Here is a 20,390-nt window from a genome sequence, read left to right on the forward strand (position 1 = left end):
TCAGGGCACAACGGTGCGGGGAGGCTAGGTGGCCTAGCTGCTCCAAAATTGAATGGTGATGTGATCCCATGCTCCAGATCGCAAAAACACTCACTCAGATTTGGCTTGGCCGCCCTACCTTAGGTCAGAGGGGCAGCTGGGCCAAATTTGAGTGGCGCTGCAACCCTGTGCACCTACTTGGACTCCCAACCTTTGCAGTCCTGGTGCCCATGGGGACTGGGCACCTCCAGCCCCCCAGAGAGAAGCAGAGCAGGGGGCACAAGAAATTCCCAGTGCCCAGGAGGGTGGAAGGATTGGATCTGGGTTTTTGGTGCTTCTTGGGGAAGCTGGGATGCAAAAGGAGGCAGAGGTTGGGATTCCCAGAACTGCCTGTCCCCTGGTGGGCATAGTACTCTTCAGCCTGACCACTTCTCCAGGTAAGAGCTTAGGTCTGGGTGTGAGGGAGGGAGACCATGGGGGTTGGGTGAAGGGGAAGAGCTTGGAGCTGGGTGCAGAGCAGTGTGAGAAAAAGAGCGTGGGGCTGAATGTGGGGCAGCAGAAGGAGTGTGTGAGTGGTGCTTGGTGCAGGGAGGAGAGTGCGGATCTGGGTGCAGAGGCAGTGGGGGTAGCGTGGGGCTGGGTATGGGGGGAATGTGGGGCTGGGTGCAGGAGGGGAGGGGCGGGAAAGCTTTGAATCCCCTAGGAAAATTCTGCTTGTACCCCTGATATGTCAAAGTATAACCCAAACTACTGCCAGTTTATAGATATCTATTTGAAGCAGAAAATCTTTCAAAATATTCCTTTGGACAGCTGTGAACATGGACACTGTCTGAGTGAACCGCTGCAGGTACGAGGCTGCATTTTGAATAGGAATTGAGGATGACTTCTGTTTCTTTTATAATTAGAGAGACACGTTTTGCACAGTTCTGGTTTAGCACATGCATTTGCGTATTTTAGAATGGACCTGTACCAAATCTCTGATTCTGCCATTTGTGGCTCAGCACCAGCGCTGGAAAATGTGTGCATTACCTGGCATGCGCATGCAAAAGTCCCTGCGTATGTCTTGGAACTGAACATTAAAATACCTGAATTCATGGATGTAATAGTGCCTTTGTATGTAGTGGTGAAATGTCACAGTTACATTTATATGCTCAGAAAGGTTATAAGGTAAAGCTAAATGCACCCCACAACATTTTTATTTACCCAGGACGTCAAACTGAAATGTTTTTAGACATGTTAATGAGGAGTCCTTGCTCCCCGTTAAGAAATGTCATGAACTTAGTGCTGTACAAGATGCCATTTTGTGCAGCTGCAACGAAGTTCCACATCCTATTTTTAACCCTTGTCATCATCTGAGATTATGGTAGGTACAGTCGCGATAGCTTTCCGGCTTATATCTATCAACTTTAACAGAAGAAATCATGTTGTAGCCTTATGACGGGGATACAATAGACTTTTTATTCATGCTGTGGGTATTTCTCGGTACTTCAGAGACATGGTTTTTTTTTTTCTCTTATTAACCTGTTTTCAAAATAATCTTCTCATATCAAAGCATGTTTAAAAACAGATTGTTTTTGATAGCAGTAACTAAAATGCAGTAAGAAGAAGCCTTTTGATCTGTTGCAAATAAACTCTTTTGCAGATAAATATGTAACAAGTGTATTTTTGTTCATTTGCTATCAAATTTAATAATAACCAGTGGAATTGAGTTCAACAAAAATGGTTTCATATCAGTCTTTGAATACATACTTTTAAATATTAAAAGATAATGATTTGTATGGCATTGTTATATAATGCATTTCTTGTCTTCTCTTGTGTGCATGTGACGAATTCCAGTCGATAAGCCCAGGACTCTGGAGTCAGTTGTCTGGCTAGTTATTAAGATTAAGATAAGTACTAAGAACAGAAAGATACAGTGCATTGTACTACCCTTATGGGACTGGGCCACCTAGGATTCCAAGTGTAAACAATGAATTAGTTCTCCCTGGCTCTTTTCAAACCTGAGGTGTACACTGTAAATATTGGTGAAATCTGATGGAAAGAGTGAGCAGAGATTATTGTTATTTTACCTATTAAATGTTGTTTAAAAATAAGAGACAACTTAACTCTCTTCCCCCCCCCCCCCCGCTCCCCAGATTCTGAACTCATTCAAATGTGCCTATAAAACACTAACCTAATTCTGGGACTTGTTTATAGGAAAGGTCATTATTTTTCATGCAATAAGCTGTAAGAAAAACACCAACACTTGGGAGTGCATCACCATTAGAAACTTCATGCTGAATAAAATAGCAACATATTTGTATTCAGTACAATGAAGTGCAGTGAACACTTTAAAAACCTAAGGGTCTGATCCAAAGCCCACTGAAGACTGCAGGAAGTCTCCCAGTGTCTTTAATGGGCTTTGGATCAGTTCCTAAATGAGAGTTTAGTAAAATGTACTGTTTCTGGCATTTTGAAGCTCTTATTGTTAATACCTTCAAAGGTAGAGTCTTTAGGGCATCACACTGTCTTTTCTAAAGGAAGAATGGGGGCGGGGGAATCCCATGCCTTTTATTATTCCTTGCTAATGAAACGTTACCGAAGTACACAAAACAGAGGCAAATATTTTCTGAAGTGCAAGCAGTGATATATAGTAAATATGAGCATTGTCACAAATTGGTAGGCAACATTTTCAGGACTGCAAAGTTTAACTGTCTATAAGATCACTGGAGGAGTGATAGAAAGGGGTAATTTAGCAAGCCTATCGCAGCAACATGCTGTGCGATGTAGAGCACTGGGTAGCAATTAATTTTTGTTAATGAATTTAAAACTAGATGTATGGAAATGGTTATATAAAATGTATACACTGCTAAACAGCTAACTAGTCCTTGGGGTTTGCGCTTTAATTATCTGTATGTAAATCATTTCAACCAGAGCAATCTAATGAGTCAAAAACTGCTAGGAAATTTGGATCTGGATTTGTAAGGTCTATAAGACACTTCCCCCCCGCCTCCTCCCCATCCTGATGCCCTACTTCACTAAAAGGCCTTTACAGATAAGCAGTTACTAACCTTTAATTAAACATTTCCTATGAAAAGGATAGTTTATGAAGAGAAAATAGGATTTAGTGATGCTTTCTAAAGTAGTATCACTAAATTCTAAGGATGCCCACGGTAGGAAATGTATGCTAAGGAATATTGAAAACTATCCAGCTGCTACAGAGGTTATACTTAGATGACTCATAAAGGTCTCTCCCAACCCTAGTATTTCTAATTTGATGGGAAAGAAAACATTTATTTTCATTCTTTAGAAAAGGAATGAGACAACTATGCAAACTACTTTTTCTTGCAAGTCTGAATGTGTCTCTTAGAATCTGAATGTGTCTCATTCATATTGCAGTTAAAATCATTGGGCTTCCTGAACTCCCTTATGCATGGACTAAGATTTCCTCTTAACTGGGAATAAAGATAAAAAGCTACTGTATATATATTTTTCTGTTTACAGTTATCTTAAGCAAAATTAAATTAAACCAGAAGTTATGATGGAATCACAATTTATAATTGATCGCTAATACAATACAGTATCTGATGGCCTTTGATACCATCGGACTTTGTATTTATGTGCTGTATCTGGACATTTTAATTATAAACAATGGCCTTTGGAGTGCTTATGATACCACACTGCTTCTCCTCCCATCTCTTTTTTCAACATGGGGTCTTTATAACATGATTACATACCTCACAGTTACCTACTGGAGGGAAAGCTCTACTTGGTTATTGATGTTGATATATGCCGTATAAGCGAGCAAAGAAATGGTCCAGATTCCTAATGATTAGCACTTACTATAAAACTCATATTCTAGAAGATGGGAACATGCATCTGTTGTACCCTACACATTGTAACTTAACATAGTCAGACGCACGTTTAAAAGTCCAAACATAAACCTTGGGAACAATATCCTAAAATAGTTAGATTTCAATTGTTCCAAATGGGGAGGGGGATGGAAGCAGGTGTGTGTGTGAGTTCAGCCTCTGTGCAGACAGCTCTGTGCTGTATATTCGGTGAATGCACTGGAACCAGCTGCTTGTTTTAAAAAGCTCCTTAACTCAAACTCCTTATGGTCTGAAATATCCGGATAGTTAGCATTCTTTCCAGTTGGATATGATTGAGACCTTTACTTGAACTGACCTCAGAAGGAATAGAAGACTAATTGAGGCAGCCCTAGTTCTAGCTCTCTAGAGGTGTAAAACACTGCACATGGTATCTGGTGCATGCATAAAGAGGTTTACATAGTGGAGGGGGGAACTGGAGAGGGAAGAGGGTTTTTTTCCCCCCCTCTCTTTCTCCCTCAGTACTATTTTTTTTTCTTTCAGGAAAAATAATTTCAGTTTCATCTTAATATCTCTGCATAGTAAGATAATAAGCACAAAAGTAAAATGCACCCAAACAATGGGGAAGGTAAAATTAGGACAGTACTCAGGTGCCTCAGGGCTGTAATTAAAGCACTCTGGATAAAAGGAGATATTGTGCCTCAGATTTATGTTCTGAGGAGGGGGAAAAAAGCGGAAAGTGAAATACAGCAAAAGAAACTCTTAATTCCAGTGTATTTCAACTCACCCATCAGAAGAAATGGCATTAATTCAGGTACCCAATTACTGTAATGTGGTTCAGAGCACCTCAATAGGTGTTTCAATCTCAAGCCAGGACTAACATTTGTAATCCTTTAAATGCACTTAAGAAATTGATGTTACAGCCCCACAATCTGTTAGGGGCCTTGCTTCCTGGCTGATTGCAAAGTATCCCACCATTAATTGGATCATCAGAATGTGATCCGCGTCCTGGTCCTCGGATTATGTAAGACTGACTTTGCTCTGACGCGTTGAACCAGAGGCTTCTTTTGCTGGATATTTTGACCCTTAATGTAGATAAGTGGTATTTTTCATCAATCTTAGCTTGCATTAAAAAAGGGAAATGTCAATTCAATGTGGGGCGTTTAACTTAATTCAACATCTTTTAATTTAATACCTTGGAAAAGTTAGTCTGTCTCCGACCTACCTCATACTTCGGCTGATGGAATATTTTGTAAGACACTATTGGAGATACGTTGTCTCGCTCCTCAAATAAAATCAAGTTCCCAAAGTCTTCACTCTTTGTCCCTTTATGAAAAAGGGGAAAGGGGGACAACTTGTTTTACTGCCTGCAGTTGTAATAGAGTTGCTTCAGTCCCTGCAGACACTAACCCCTTTAGCTCCTGTCTTTGCCTGAGAGAAAAGAAAATCTACATTTTTTTTCCAGTCTTCACTCTGCTGTTTCCATCTTGGACTGTATATTTCTTTCAGGATTGTGTGTGTCGGGGTGCTGCTTCCTCTTCTCACACCTGTTTGATGAATGGAGTTTTAATAAAACTCCTCACTTTGATTAATTTACTGAATATATTTAGTAAATGTTGGTGCCCAAGTAACAACAGTGGATTTGGACATCCTCTATTTGGATCAGATCCAAAGCCCATTGAAGCTAATGAAAAGACTTACACTGATTTTCAGTGCACTTTGGATCAGGCCTTTTATCCTGAGAGCTGGTACAAGACAGGCAGTGGCAGTGTATCCTTTCCTGTACTGCCTCACCAATATGCCTCCACTCTGACCTGGAGGGATCATTTGTAAGTATGTGATTTCTCTGAATATTCTGCTGGGTTCAATCTTGGATGTCAAGACCATCAGTCCTCTTCCCAGTCCTCCCCCCCCCGCCAGATGTTGAAAGCATTTTTCCCAATTGCGTGGACGTAGTCAACTGAGTCCAAAGTCCATTGCAGCAAAGGTTGTTAGATAGCCAGTAGAAGTAGCAGGGTGCCCTGAGTGCTTTGCCACAATGAATGCTGATAACACCATTGGGACAACCATTTTTAAAACAAGTTTGTGGGGTGCTGCCATGTTTGACACTTAATGGTGACCGTTTTTTCAAAATTAGACAGAGACTAAAGGTAAGGGGTTCATTCAGGATCCATGCCTTGTCAGTCCTTGGCATCTTTCCTGGGGCTGCCAGCAAGGTTGCTCACTAGTCCCAGCTGTGGTGGTAATTTCTGTGAGGTAGACAGATGTTCTGAGGAACTCTCTCCAGAAGAGTGGTCCAGAAGAGTTCTATAGGGCGCGTTTTTGCTGTTTCCATGGCAGAGGAGAAGTAGGTCCTTTTTACCTCCATTATGGCAGCATTATCTGTGTCTGAGTCTGTCAGTATCAGACCTCCTTTTCTGCCACTGAGGTTCGAATTTCATTCCTTCCTGCTTTTTGGCCTCTAGGTTGGGCAGAGTTTTCTGTAAGTAAATTTTTTTGGAATTTGGCAAGGTCCAAGAGTTTTCTGGCCAGACTATGGAGGTGGCTTTTTCCTCTCTTGCAGTAGAGAGATTTCCACCTGGAGGAGGAAGTGGGTTGGCCAGCTGAAGAGAATGGTTCTTGCATTTCTTAGGTTTACGTTCAGTCCAATGAATAAGGTAGGTGGTACAGAGATTACCTGTGAGAAATCTAAGATGGAGAGTTTAGATAGCTTCAACAATCATTCAGATGATGCCTCTGATAAGATAGGAGGCTTGGGGCTATCTACAAGAGTTGTGTGGGTTTATCGTATGTTAGACAGTGTTACTGTGAGCTGGGAAACCTTAGTGTCTGAGGTTTGATAGTGTTAATGCCCAGGTTAGTCAGCTCTCTGGACATGCAGATTTGGTGAATGCAATCAAAGAATTTTGATCTGAGTCTGTGTTTTCTGCATTTAACCCCAGAAAGAAATAGAATGGCTGTGTTACATCAGATATGTACTTCTGGGTTTGTGGTAAGTGGTGGGGAGCAGGGGAAACAGGGAATGAGATAAGCCAACCCCAGGCATGCATCATCAGCCAGCCAGGTTTCTGGGATCCAGACCAGGTGACTTCTTGATAATAAGATCATAGATCTTTAAGGATTTATTCATCATACATCTTGCACTGGTCAACATGAGGCTGAGGTCCTCCTGTTTGCTTTGAAGCCAATAAAGCTGTGGCTTCAACTTTAGACCAGGACTGAATTTGGCCCAGTTCCTCCAGATCTAGAACATCTCTCTCAAAACCAGCTCAAGAGCAAGAAACAAAACATTGCCCTTATAGCAGTGCAGTGATCGGGCCAGTTAAATAGCTAATGTATCTGCGGTATGACAATAAAGGAGAAGCTAAACCTTTAATATTTGTAACACTTGTATAGAAGCAGCATTTACCAGCAGGTTTTGCACTAGAATAAGAAGCTTTTGTGTATTATTCCACTGTATGGAGGTGAAAGGAAACGTTTTGTAGCTTGTGGCAATGCCTTCCTGGACAACTGATTTTACACACAGCCGGTGTACCTCAGGGTGGTCTGTGGCATGGGGTTGCATTGTAAGTGTGTCACTTACAATCTATTTAATTGGAGTCTTGGGTGACATTTCCCTTCTGTTGCATCTCCAGATAGAAAGCTGATTTACGTTTTTTGCTTTAAGTACACTACAAGGTTGGAAAGTAAAGTTGAGTTTGTGATGAAGTAGATATATTGGCTTCCCATGCTTTTGAAGACAAATGGAATCTCATCCATCGCTGCTATACCAGTATGCTGGTACTCCATTTCAGACTGCTTTGGGTTAGGATTTCAGTTTGCCCTTCCTTCCTAATGGGGTCCCTTGGTGGTGAATGCCATCCACACACAGGATGGATGAAATGCCCTAAGGACCTGAATCAGGCTTGCCTTTTAAGCAGTGCCTTGCTGAACTGTGAACTGGTGTTTCCTTGAACTGCTGTGTGAGGATATGAATTCAACTTTGAGACAAAAAGAGAGCAAAAATATTGTATACAGAAGCATATGTCCATTAACAGCACGTGGTGTTCTGTGGCAGTCTGAATATGTATCGAAAATTATTTCCTTGTGGAGTCTTCGGTATTTCTTTGAGTCTTGTTTTCCTTTGTTCTAACTCCCCCTGGGACAGGTAGAGAAAAATGGATGGTGCATCTGCTCCGGCCACTGTCAGACAGAAGCTTGCAGCAGAATTAATTCTGTCCTCTCTAAAGATCAGCAATTTACCTCATTGTCAGGAAATGGCCTCTTCAGTCTAAAGAAACCATCACAGCTCATTCTCATTGTATGCTACAACACCTTTTTCTAATGCCTGCATCTCTCTTACACCAAAAACATTCCCATTTACCTTTTAAGTTTAAGGTCAGAGTGTTTCTTTACTCTATAAGCCTGGGTGTTCCAGGACATACTATGTGTATCAAAAAGCTTTCAGATTAGAGGCCCAACATTTCATATCTTTTTCTTTTCTTCTGAAGAGCAAGCTCTGCCTTCCCCTTCATGCTGGAGGAAAGGTTAAGACATGATTGCATGATGAAGCCAGGCCTGCCACGCTGTATCCATCTTGTTAGATCAGATTCTCACCTGGCTTGCCATACTGTGTAGAGGAGACATGTTTGTGGCTGTCCAGTGCAGACAGCTGAGTGCTTCCATCCTGTTAGATCCCTTTTCAGATGGATTTAGTGGCAGTTTTTACACTGAGGACACACAGTTTTGTGCAGTAGGAATCTTGCTCGAATTCTTATGCCCATGTTTTTACATAACTTGGCTCTCTGTGGAATAATTTGCAAGACAATGCTGAATGAGGAATGCAGCCATCCCAAACGCTTGGCCTCCAATGGGTGCAAAATCACAGGCACAATTATTAGTGCCTGCAGTTGCACCCAGTTTGAGCTCTCCTTCTGTGGTTTGCTGGATGCTGTGCTCAAAAACGTAGGCCTATAATGTTTATATATTAGAGTTGTATGTTTTCGTTCTTTCTCTGAGTGGTGGCACATACATATGTGGGGTCAGATGTGTGTGAAGCTGAGCAAGTATGTTTGAAATGGCTGAGTTTGGCTTCAGTGTTAAGTCCAGCTGTTGCTTTAAACACTTTGTATAGTGCAGTGATTTATGCCGTACCAGTCTCATAGAAGCAGGCTGATGTGAATCATGAATGAACTACTTTTGAAAGATGAAAAGCAAGTGAGTATTCCCTTTCTCCCTCCCTTGTCTTCCCTCATCCTACCCTTTGCTCCCCTCCCATCCAGTGCAAGTAAGCACATTCCTGTTTGATGCAGAGGAACCGGCTAGATACTGGTTAGTCTGCTTCTTGTGTCTGGTTTTATTACTTCTTTTATGTGTCATCTCTCACACTGTCTCCTTGTCACCTCCCTTACCATTTGAAACCCATATATGCTAAAATAGTCTTGAATGGATCAGTAAATGTGTGTCATAGAATGTGGCCAAACAAATATGTTCACCCAAGATCTGGGAAGCGCTAGGAGCTGACCTTTTACACTTTTTCTGCTTTTCAGGTCGTTAAGCCCTGAGCCACCCTAAATCTACTGTTCCTATAAAAAGCTGCATTTTAAAAGGCTTTAGGAGGCTTGCTGACCTTGCAACCTACTTTGTAAGGAGTCTGCACCCACAGCTATTAAACAAAATTAATTTCAGCACTTTTAAATTGTTAATCTTGCAAAAGACAACTCGCTTGCTCTCCAGTGATCCCATAGGTCATCATTCTGTGTGCTGTAAGCCATCACCGGGGTTTGTGGCTCTGAACATCATCAGTCTGCTTGTGGTTTTCCAAATGCCTTTCCAAATTAATTCCCTTGCTCTCCACTTTCCCTCCCACCCAGCTCTTTGAGATCTGGGAACTTGGTGAGCTATGTGGATTTAGTGGGCATTCAAAAATAGCCACCAACATCTTATTTTCAATGTAAGGCTACTGTATCCTGAATCAGTGCTTCTGACTCCTCACCTTATGGTAATGAACGTTGGGCAGCAGGACATTAATTCAGGTAGGAAATGACAGCTTTAGTATTCTGAGTGTTCGGTTTTCTATCGAAAGGGTTACATCTCTTGTAAGTTAAGTATCTCTTTACCCATGGGGCAAATGTTTTATCATGTATCAATTTATTTTGTATCCCTTTTAAGTGCATTTTGTCTGCCTGGCTGTAGAACTTGGAAATGTTACCTTTTCCCTCCTTGTGATGATTCGTGTGTGTGTGTGTGTGTGTGTGTGTGTGTGTGTGTGTGTGTGTGTGTGTGTGTGTGTGTGTGTGTGTGTGTGTGTGTGTGTGTGTGTGTGTGTGTGTGTGTGTTATCTGGGATTATCATTCTCGGTTGTCCCTGCTCCTTCCGCATCTTTTGTCTCTGCCACTCAAACCAATTTCAGCTATCCGCCAGCTTTCATTTGGGATAATAGCCTCTCTTTTTACTGTTGTCTTGTCATGTTTGATTCGGCAGCACAAGGGTTTTAAATTAGCCAAAATGTTTGCATGCTGGGCTTACTCTGCTGCCACTACCAGTTGTAGATCTACTGAACCACTTGATGCTGAAATTGATGGTTGCTCGGAAAGAATAAGAAATTGTTGGTGACTACCGGGAAGATTCATTCACGCCGAGCCCCTTTTAAACAACATAGAGGGAGGGAGAGAGAGATTTCCTTCATTTTCCTGCCACCTGGCTGGTGGTTGTATTGTGCTTGTGCCAGGTTCCTGCTGAGTGATTACAGTCTTGCTAGGCTGGGTAGTTCCTGTGATTTCAGAAATAAAAACAGAACCCCCCCCTCAAAAGATGTGTAGTTAAATTCAATGACTTACAGCTGCTGGATATTAACTCACTGGTGAGAGAGCACTTTAATTTCTTTGTTATTTTATTCCCTCCATATTGAATTTTACTTGTCAGAAGTTTTAACCAACAGAAAGCTACCTTCCTTGGCTGCTGGAATTTGTGGTGCTAAACCACCAAATGGGAATTGAGCAGTTTTTTGAATATTTTTCCAATCAAAAGGAATTGGTCATTAATGTGATTTAGTGAGCTCTGGAATCCCCATGCAAAACCTACCAATGATCCCCAACATTTATTATTATTGGTGTCGGTATTGAAAGAGATTTGTGATCAGAATTAACAAGTGACCATCCTACCTGAGAAAGTAGGTATGGCTGTCTTATGCATAACTTCAAAGTAATCAGAAAAATTTTGACAGATAGTGCTAGAAACCAGATTATACTATAATCAGTGAGGCCACAGAATTAAATGAGAAGTGCCTGGAATATTACTAGCGATGCAATTGTATTTTATAATCTAGTACATTTACATCTACAAAGATAGATGTTCCTCCCCCTGCACAAGTCCATTGAAGGCTGTGGTTTGATGTACATCTTCTTTGAAAGATGATACATCCTGGCGTTATTTTGGAGTTTTATAGCCCTATCTATCTGGACCTGGAATTGCCCCTATTGGTAACTGGTACTACAGGTCACAAAATGAGGATAACAGATCAGCAAGTGTCCTGTGTACAATAGCTCTTCATGGTATCCAAATCTGTATGAGGCATAGGAGGCTCTGTTATGTGACCCATGTCTGTATCAAACCTTACTGAGGGAAATTTGGTAATAGGAACATAGGATTTGCCGCAGTGGATCAGTTCTGGCATCCTCCATTTTGGTAATGGCTAGTACCTGACGCTTTGGAGGAAGATGAATAAACCTGGTCACGTCCCTAGCCAGTTATGCAGTGGATTCCACAAGGAATATTGTACGTGGAACTGTGGGGGGCAGGGAAAAGTGCAAAGAATAGTAAAAATGTGACAGAATTATGTCATGTGATATCAGACACACATATAGGCACTGATTTACTCAGATCCCGGGGGGTGCTCGACCCCCGCTCCACCCCAGGCCCTGCCCCCACTCCATCACTTCTTCCAACCCCCACCCACGCCCTGCCTCTTCCCATCTCAGTTCCACCCCAGCCCCACCACCACCCTGCCTCTTCCTGACCACTCCCCACCTCTTCCTGCCCTGGCTCCTTCCCCCTGGTGCCTCCCGCACGCCGCCGAACAGCTGATCCATGGCAGGCGGGAGGCAAGGAGATGAATGAGGAGGAGCTGATCAGCATGGCTGCCAGCGGGCAGGAGGCTCTGGGGGGAGGCACTGATCCTTGGGGCTGCTGGGGGGTGCTGAGCACCCACTGTTTTTTTTCCGTGGGTGCTGCAGCCCCAGAGCACCCACGGAGTCAGCACCTATGGAGGAGCCAGGCATATAGGATGTGTGATTCCAGACACACAGAACACTGTTCCTCAAGATTATAACCAAAAATTGTACAGTGTCCCAGATAGGACAATAAATACCACATATTCAGTAATAGGACTGTACAGCATCTAAACTTATAATGATGTTTGCACTTGTATTGTTACAACTAAGCTAATTCCATCATCCAGTTTTTCTGGTTACTAAATTATATGTTGTCATTTTATAAGCTATCATTTGTCTGAAAAACACACCATGGTGTAAATTTGAAGGAGTTCCTATAAGTCTTTGTTTTCTCCTTGCCCCCATCATGTATTTAATACATTTTGGGGAAATAATATGAATGAATAAAGCTCCAAAAATATGGATCTAATTAATGGTATGAATCTCCGAGGCCCAGCAATGGATCACTGCAGGCTTCAGTTTGCACCCAATAACAGTAGATTGAATGGGGAGGCAGGATACCATTATGGGTCTAGTCCTGTTATCTCTCTCTAACTGCTGTAATGTTCCAAATTGCTGATTTCTCTGCTAAATCAAGACAGTTGTATTACAGGAAAATATATCGGGAGAGGTACTAGTGAGGGAGCTAATGAAAAGGATAATGAGTGGCTGTAGCTATGTCCTCCAGCAGACTTTGATGAGTTTTCATAATATATGGGATGGCTCAATCTGCCCTATTAGCAAATGTAGCCAGTTTATGCTCTATGTACAAACTAGAGATTTGATAAAGCACTAAATGAGTTTTCTGGCTCTCATTCACAAGGTATTAGATGTTTGAAACTTCATGGGATCATCATGCTTCTGCCACACATTCGTTAAAATGTGTTTTATAACGTAAGGACGAGGCAGCATGAAGGTTCCCTGGGAGAGGAAGGTTGCGGGGGGAGGTCATGTCACTAAAGCACAAGGCTGGGGACCTCTAAAATCTGAGTGTGGCTCATGGCTGTGCTTCAGAATCCTGTGTGATTTAACATCACTTTTCCTCTGTTTCCCCATCTGGTTAAAGTTGGAGCCCGTTGGAACATTTTCAGTTGAAATGAAATTTTAACAAAGGCAAAATGTTTAACTGAGATGTTTCAGTTTCAACTAAGACATTTTCGAAACGGGGCTAGAGAGAGAGAGAGTGTGTGTGTTGAGGGGTCAGGGGGAGATGAGAGAGTGGGATGTGAGACCAAGTGACTCAGGCCTGGTCTACACTAGGGAGCTGAGGCTCTTCCGTCGACTCCTCCTGCACCTCTCGCCCTGGTGGAGTTCTGGGGTCAACGGGAGAGCGCTCGGCGGTCAATTTATCATGTCTAGACTAGACACGTTAAATCTACCCCCACTGGATTGATCGCTGCCTGTCGATCCAGCGGGGAATGTAGACAAGCCCTAACATTCACACTCTATAGCCTGGTGGTTAGGGCGACAGAGGTTCATGTTCCTGCTCTGCCTGAATCAGAGTGAGCTGGGATTAAAATCTCTGTGTTACAGCAGGACCTTGAATTTGGGTCCCCCACAACAGACACCAATGCCCTAACACCAGGCTTCCCACATCCTCTGTCTCACACTGGGACATTTGGATGCATCTTCCCAAATCGAAAACGTTAGCTTTTCAGTTTGAAAGCGGGCATTTTGACACACACCTTTTTTTCACGAAAACATTTGAAAGGCTTCATTTTTGTTTCCGTGTGGAGCGAAAACAAATCCCAGAACCTCAAATGTTCCTGTGGAACAGAGTGGTCATCCTTCAGTCCTATGTAGTTAAACTTCTCCCCTGCCTCATGAGTTTTTATTATGAGGCTTAAGGCCCTAATGTTTGTAAAGCACTTTGACATTCTCTAATGGAAAGTGCTGAATAAGTGAAAATAATAATTCAACCCCCTTTTCTGGTTTAAGAGACCAGTAGTGTTATATTTAGCAGCTGCTGGGAAATTGCCCAAAACTAACAGTGGAAGAAAGTATGGGTCCAGGCTAGATAATAGAGTGCTTTTTTTTCTTTTTAATGTTTCACAGATATCACTGTTCTTATCTTGTGCCAAAATTTTACTAGTATTGAGGAGATAGTATTGAAGTAGCACAGAAAATTCAGTAGACAGGGTGGACAACATGTCTGCCAAGCCAAAGACCTTGTATCAATTCACATTGCTGCATATTAACACAATTGGACCAAAGCTTGAATATTTGCAGCACCCCTGGCAGGCAGGGAAAGTATTGTTATCCCCATTTTACAGATGGAGAAATTGAGACAGCAAGTGACTTTCCCAAGGCCACATACTGAGTTAGTGTCTGGAGTAGGATTAGAACTGTGCGGTTCCTAGGTCTGTGTTCAGGCCATTAAACGGCATTGTTTCTCTGATCAGATTGGCAGCTGTCTATTTATTCCACTGTCAAAGAGGAGGCTATAATATGACAAAGTTTTTGAAGCTTTGAATGTTTTCCTCTCTTTTTAAATAAAGACATAAAACTGGTGGCCACAAAGCACACTCATAGCGGTCTGTAGAGAGCTCTGTTTTAAGATTCACTAAGCAGAAATCATTGTGAATTAGATAGTTATGCAAGGATTTTTTTTAATGTGTTTTTTTTGCGAATGCTTTTAGTTTTGGTTTCCCCCAAACTTTCAAGTATTGCTCTTAATTTTAATTTTAAAAAATATTGCTTTGTTAGCAATAAGTTGTTAGTAAAAATAAAGATCGCCAACTCTGATTGTGTGTTTCTAGCCTTAATCTGTTTCCTAGCACTAGGGAGGCATTTTTGCCTTTTTGCTAAAAGTAACAAGAATGTCATATATAAAATTACCCTGTTTGAAAGAATGGAAGCTGCATCCCAATATAGATCACAGTGGAAAATGACTCAAAATTACATGACAGCTTCTCCCCCTTCTTTTCTCCCCCTTCTTTTTCTCAGTCTGTCTCTAGTTCATCAGCATGAAACATGCACAGTGTATTGTGACATTTTAGTTTACTGTTACTAATAATTCCTTTGCATGTTTCATTAGTCTATTAATTACAGAATCATAAAAGGGTCTCTACAATATTTAGCCTCTGCGATGTTGTTGATGACATCCTAAAGACTGAAATGTTCTTTTAAAAGAAAATAACATGTAGGTGGAATCTTCACTTCACCATCATATTTATCGATTCTTTTGTCATATTTAAACTCTCTCACAATCCCTCTACAGAGAGGTGGCTTTAACTATATGAGCAGTCAAGGAAAAGTCCGGGGCTGAAATCCTACAACTTACAACATGCAGTTACAGAGGCTGTGGAGAGCATGAACTCCAGATGCTTGTATAAACAAGACTTACTAGAAGTCTTTACCTCATAACTCCTCATAAGCTTACACCTGACAAGCCACTCAGAGCTAGAGGGCTGTGTTTTCCCTAATAAATTCCTTTTTGAACCCACTTGTTAGTCAAGCGTTGTGCACACTAACTACAGAAAGGGCCCTGTGTCTTGGGCATAAATTACTCTTGTGTGCCACTGTCTCTGAGCAGCCCCCCAGTTATGGATTACTTTGTTCTCGACTTGACAGGAACATAATTAGAACTGTTGATGAAATCTACCAAATTGTTCCTTCGTGGCCTCAATGGTCAGGAAATTTGGTTGAGTCGTATTTGTCACCGATGTAAAGGCTCTAAACACTTCATATTAACTATGTTATTAATGTGCCCTCTAATCTGTCCATGAATTGGTAACACTTTAAGTGAGCTGAGCTCTAATAGCACCTTGTGATGAATACATTGTAATGCTGTTAAAAAGTTTCTAGAGAGTGAAAAAAATGTTAATAAAAAGTGGATGTTGCTTTTTTTTTTTTTTTTTTTTTAATAGAGATTCATGTAGGCCTTACATTGACAGACCGTTTTCTGTTCTATAGGATTTGCTGACATTTTGGCTGTTTCATTGCCAGAGGAGGCTTTGTGTGTCCCAGAGGAAGTGAGCGATCTGGCCATAACAAAACCCGCCAAAATATTTAAACACCGTTCCGATCTTTTCTAATGCAATGCATAGTGAATGTGACTAGAAAAGGATGGTGAGTTCATGAAGGGGAGTCATTTCCCTCTGGCCTGCAAGTGTCTGGTGAAACATGCACAAATGAGCAACTGGGGGGTGGTGGGGGTGCGATGATTAGAACCAGGAACATTTACTTTGCCTCCTTCTCTCAAATATATTGCTTCATAGAAACATACAAATATTAATGTGTTTACATCTGGATTCAGATCATGAACTTCCTAAGAGTTTGGGGTGTTCAGATCATGTGTTTTGGTTATCAGCCCTGGTCAAAAAAATGTAGTCACTAATCATACACTTGTAGATGTTTTAATCTTGCAGTAAGTTATATAGAAGAAACATTAAGACCAGAAATTACTGTTGTAAACCCTGAGCCTACCAACCGTGGTTATTGACTGAAGTCCTAGAAGTTACCAAGGAGGTATCACAATGCATTGTAAGGGGAGTTATCTGTTATGGTCCTGATTCATTAGAGTTGATGTGTTTTGGATCAGGCCCTAAAAGCTAAAATATTTGGTTGCCCAATAAGTTGGCTTTTGTAAAAGGAAATGTCTTCAAAACAAAAAAATGATCTCATACTTTAATGTCACTTTGAAGAACATTGAGGTTCTATTTAACTGGATAAGTAATTGTGCTTAGACAAGTAGTTAGAATACGAAAATGCTACAATAGGGATGTTCACATGTAGGGTTTTACGGGAATGAAGACAGTTCTGACAACATAATGTTTAGAACAGAGCTGGCAGTAAAGAAAAACAATAATTTTATGTCCTTTAGCTACTCTACAAAGAATCAGGTAAATTGGCCTCCATTTCTGCAGTACCTTTGGTGATCTGTTTTTATTAATTCTCAAACAAACAAATGGAGGGGAAAAACCTTGAACCATCCAGCCTGCATTAAGCTAATGCTTAGTGTCTGATTTAAACCTACAAATATAGAGAAATTCAGAGCACAGCTGAAATTCTGTGTTTATCCCACCTGTAAAGTCCATCACATATCACATAAGACCACCTCCTATTCAGAGGTTACCTTCCATACCAACATAAGCTAAGGAGAGAGTTTCCATCCTACTAAACTATATTTTCTTGCTCATGTGGACTTAATTCACATACTTAAGAATGCCTGAAGAGGGTATATACCTGCACTGAAGGAGATTATGTAGCAGGGAAGAACCTAACGAGAGGCTGTGAATTAAGTTGGCTGTGATCCCTGTTTTGGAAGCTGCTCTGCATGAGCTGACCCCTGCAGTTGCACAGAACTGTTATGAATTTAATTGGGGTCCTGGGTGGGCATCAGTGAGGGGTGTCTATCTGTGTAACTCCAGTTGCAAGATTGGGACCTATGATAACAAGGGGCTATGTAAACATAAATTTTGGGGCCCTTGTCATGATTTATGAAATCTTTTTTTCTTAGCTTCTCTGTCAGTTTGTCATTGAATACTGGATAGAAGAGAAGGTTCTGATCCTAGTCTTTTAACCCGGGAATCCATGGGTGCCGGTTTACGATCTCTTCCTCTCTGTGACCATCATATACCACAATAGGTCTATTTGCAGGCACAATGAGACTGTTGCTTACAAAGCTGAGACACATTAGTGCGGGAGATTTTTCAGACGCTGACCCATGTTTGTGGAATTCCCTTCCTCAAATCTCAAACATCTTCCCCATAAAATGCAAGTCTCATCTCTTAACCTCTCACAATAATGAATATAATCATAAATAATAAGCCATTTAAAGTTTAAAAAACAAAAATTGCCATTTATTTTTTTTAAAAGAAGGAGAGACCCAGAAATGCAGGATGTTAAAACTGCATGTGCATCTTTGCAATTTTGTAAGGTGTTCCAATACCTGGTTGATGGCTGCAGTATAAATACATACAAATTAAGATCTCTCTTTTTTTTTGTCCCACTCTCTCTTTATCTTTGCCCTTCTTTTTCTCTCTCAGCCCATCTATTCTGAACTTTTCTTCTCCTTTTTAATTTCTCACTTCTCTTTCCGTAAGTGCATGCAAAGTCGCAGGATCTTGGAGAGCTTTCCAAATAATTGGATTTTGTTGCTTGCTTGAAGTGTATTCTAAAGTCTGTTATAGTATCTTTTGTTACCCTCATGTTATATGTGTGCTTTAGAATTCTGTGTCATTTGGGATGTTACTATTACCCAAAGGCACACTTTATGTCATGTACCTACTTCATCTCACTCTCCTTTTAATATGTATTTGCTACTTACAACATTTTTATTAATGACTATTATATTATTTTTCTGATACTATCGATTTTCTTTTTGCTTTCAATCTCCAGTGGGAATGTTGTGATATATACTTGCTCACTCCATCTATATATACATTTCTATTTTCATTCCCCAGATGTGTTAAGGGCTGACGGGAACAAGGGCCTAGTTCTGATATCATTTGCTGTTTACCAGTGTGAGTTGTGAGTAATTCCACAAAAATCAGTGGAGTTGCACCAGTGTAAAAAAACAGATTTAGATCAGAATTGGGCCCTTACATGTTAATTTGGTAAAACTGTCACTGTACAGCAGCAGTTGTATGGAGCATATGTTAGTAGATGCTCATGTTTGGAATGATGATTCACAGTTAATCGTTATAAGAAATAGGCTTACCACTTCATAAACTCTGGGAAGGACTGTTTTCTTTTCCAAACATTTAAATTACTCAGCCGTTTTATGCATTAAAACCCAATTATAACTTAGAGTATCAGAGAATTTCAAAAGCTATTTTCTTCAGCAATTGTGCCTAGACCTATATTTTATCACTCATAGTTCACACTCTCAAATGCATATTTTTAACAGTACTAGCAAGATGCTTGAGCAGACATCAGGTGTTGCCCTAAAATACTAAAAAAAATTATTTATCTAACAGAAGAGCCATATTTTGTCAGTTCAAAGGTTGAAATTCTACTCTTGGATCAACATGTCCTTGGCTTTAAAAAAGAACATAAGGTTTTTGTAGGCTGAACACTGAAGCTTATATTCTCCAGTTGTGCTTTTACCTCAGGTTAGAGATAGGCCAGTACCAGAATACTAGATCCAAACTCTTTGCAGCTAACCCTTCCTCTTTCCTGACCCTCCCACCCCTTCTCTTCTTTTAAGATGTATATGGTCAGATCGGAAAACCCTTGAACTCTGGGAAAGTTGTGATTTATATCCAGACTTCATGGTTTGGGTCCATCTCTATTCCAGACAGCCATGTCTTCTTCATTTCAGATGGCAGAAGCATTTGGCTTATGAGGGGCATGAACACCATAATGAACTACTCCTGTTGTGTCTACTATTCTGTAAGCACTCAACTAATTGAAGTCTGAAGAACCAAATAAATATACATTAATGACAGCCCTATCACTCAGACTACCACTATGAAATTTCAGTGCACCTAAATGAACTCCAAAATGTAGCTGAATAATAATTTACCAGCTTCCTTTGAAACTGCAATATTTAGAGACAAGCAAAGGCTGCTTCAGTTGGGTTGCTTTAAGTATTTTATGAACACTGCACATGAAAGAACAAAGCCAGAAGGAAATTTCCCACTCCCACAGCCTTATCCACAATTTGAGAAGGGATTTGCAGGATTATGAGGAATGAGGTATACTTGTTTTGGAACTGAAAGATGTGTCTCATGCACCAGGTTTTGGCTGTCACCTACTTGCATTGACGTGGTCTGTCATGGCAGTATTCAATGGCTAAAAATGAACAATGGCCATGCCACAAAATGCAGAAATCCTTAGTGTTTCATTCTTTAATACAATCCTTTGTGATAGTAAACCTGATCTGACGGTGTCCAGCTGAGAGGATGCATGATATATGACCTATTTGGAGTATGTGCAATTTTTTGAAAATATTGTCCAAGACAATAGAATAATCTTTCGGATTATCCATTGGGAGGCTGATTTCTCAGCAGAAATGTATATGTGTCTCAGATTGTATTAGTCTGGGGCAGGAAGGTGATCATTGTAATTGTAGATAAGGCAATAACTAGGGAGTTTCTTATGTGTTTGTAAGCCCAAAGGGAGGCACTTAGAAACTAATAAAACACTCTCAAGTGCAGCTTAGAAACGTGACTATCTATTTGTTGAACATTGACCATATATTTTTGTAATGTAGCTCACTCTCACAGCCTTATCCTCCCATTGGGAATTGATAGCATAATTTTTACCAAACTTTTTCCTATCTAGATCATGGTTAAAAATCCACAGGTAACCAGGAATTCAACAATTGAAAAATTTCACCTATAGGGCCAAGTTCTCTTTTCATTTATGGCTGTATAGTTCAGGGATAACTCCACTGAGTTACCTCTGAGCTACTCTGGGATAAGAGAGAAGAGAAACCTTGGGCCAAATTTTAACATTAGATATG

At 40.8% G+C, this 20,390-nt stretch overlaps 1 protein-coding gene across 5 annotated transcripts in view; it reads left to right on the forward strand.

Moving 5' to 3' along the window:
- The window catches only part of ESRRG (estrogen related receptor gamma), a 476,445-nt gene that overhangs the window by 179,193 nt on the left and 276,862 nt on the right, over positions 1-20,390 (forward strand). Inside the window, exon 3 of one of the 5 annotated variants that reach the window (XM_074949251.1) lies at positions 15,893-16,048. The exons of the other annotated variants lie outside the window; for them this stretch is intronic. Coding sequence (XP_074805352.1) covers positions 16,014-16,048 — 35 coding nt within the window. The 5' untranslated portion in view covers positions 15,893-16,013. The remainder of the gene's footprint in view (positions 1-15,892; positions 16,049-20,390) is intronic. 5 annotated transcript variants of the gene reach the window in all.

This window comes from Natator depressus, chromosome 3 (assembly GCF_965152275.1).
Source record: "Natator depressus isolate rNatDep1 chromosome 3, rNatDep2.hap1, whole genome shotgun sequence".
Lineage (NCBI taxonomy): Eukaryota > Metazoa > Chordata > Testudines > Cheloniidae > Natator > Natator depressus.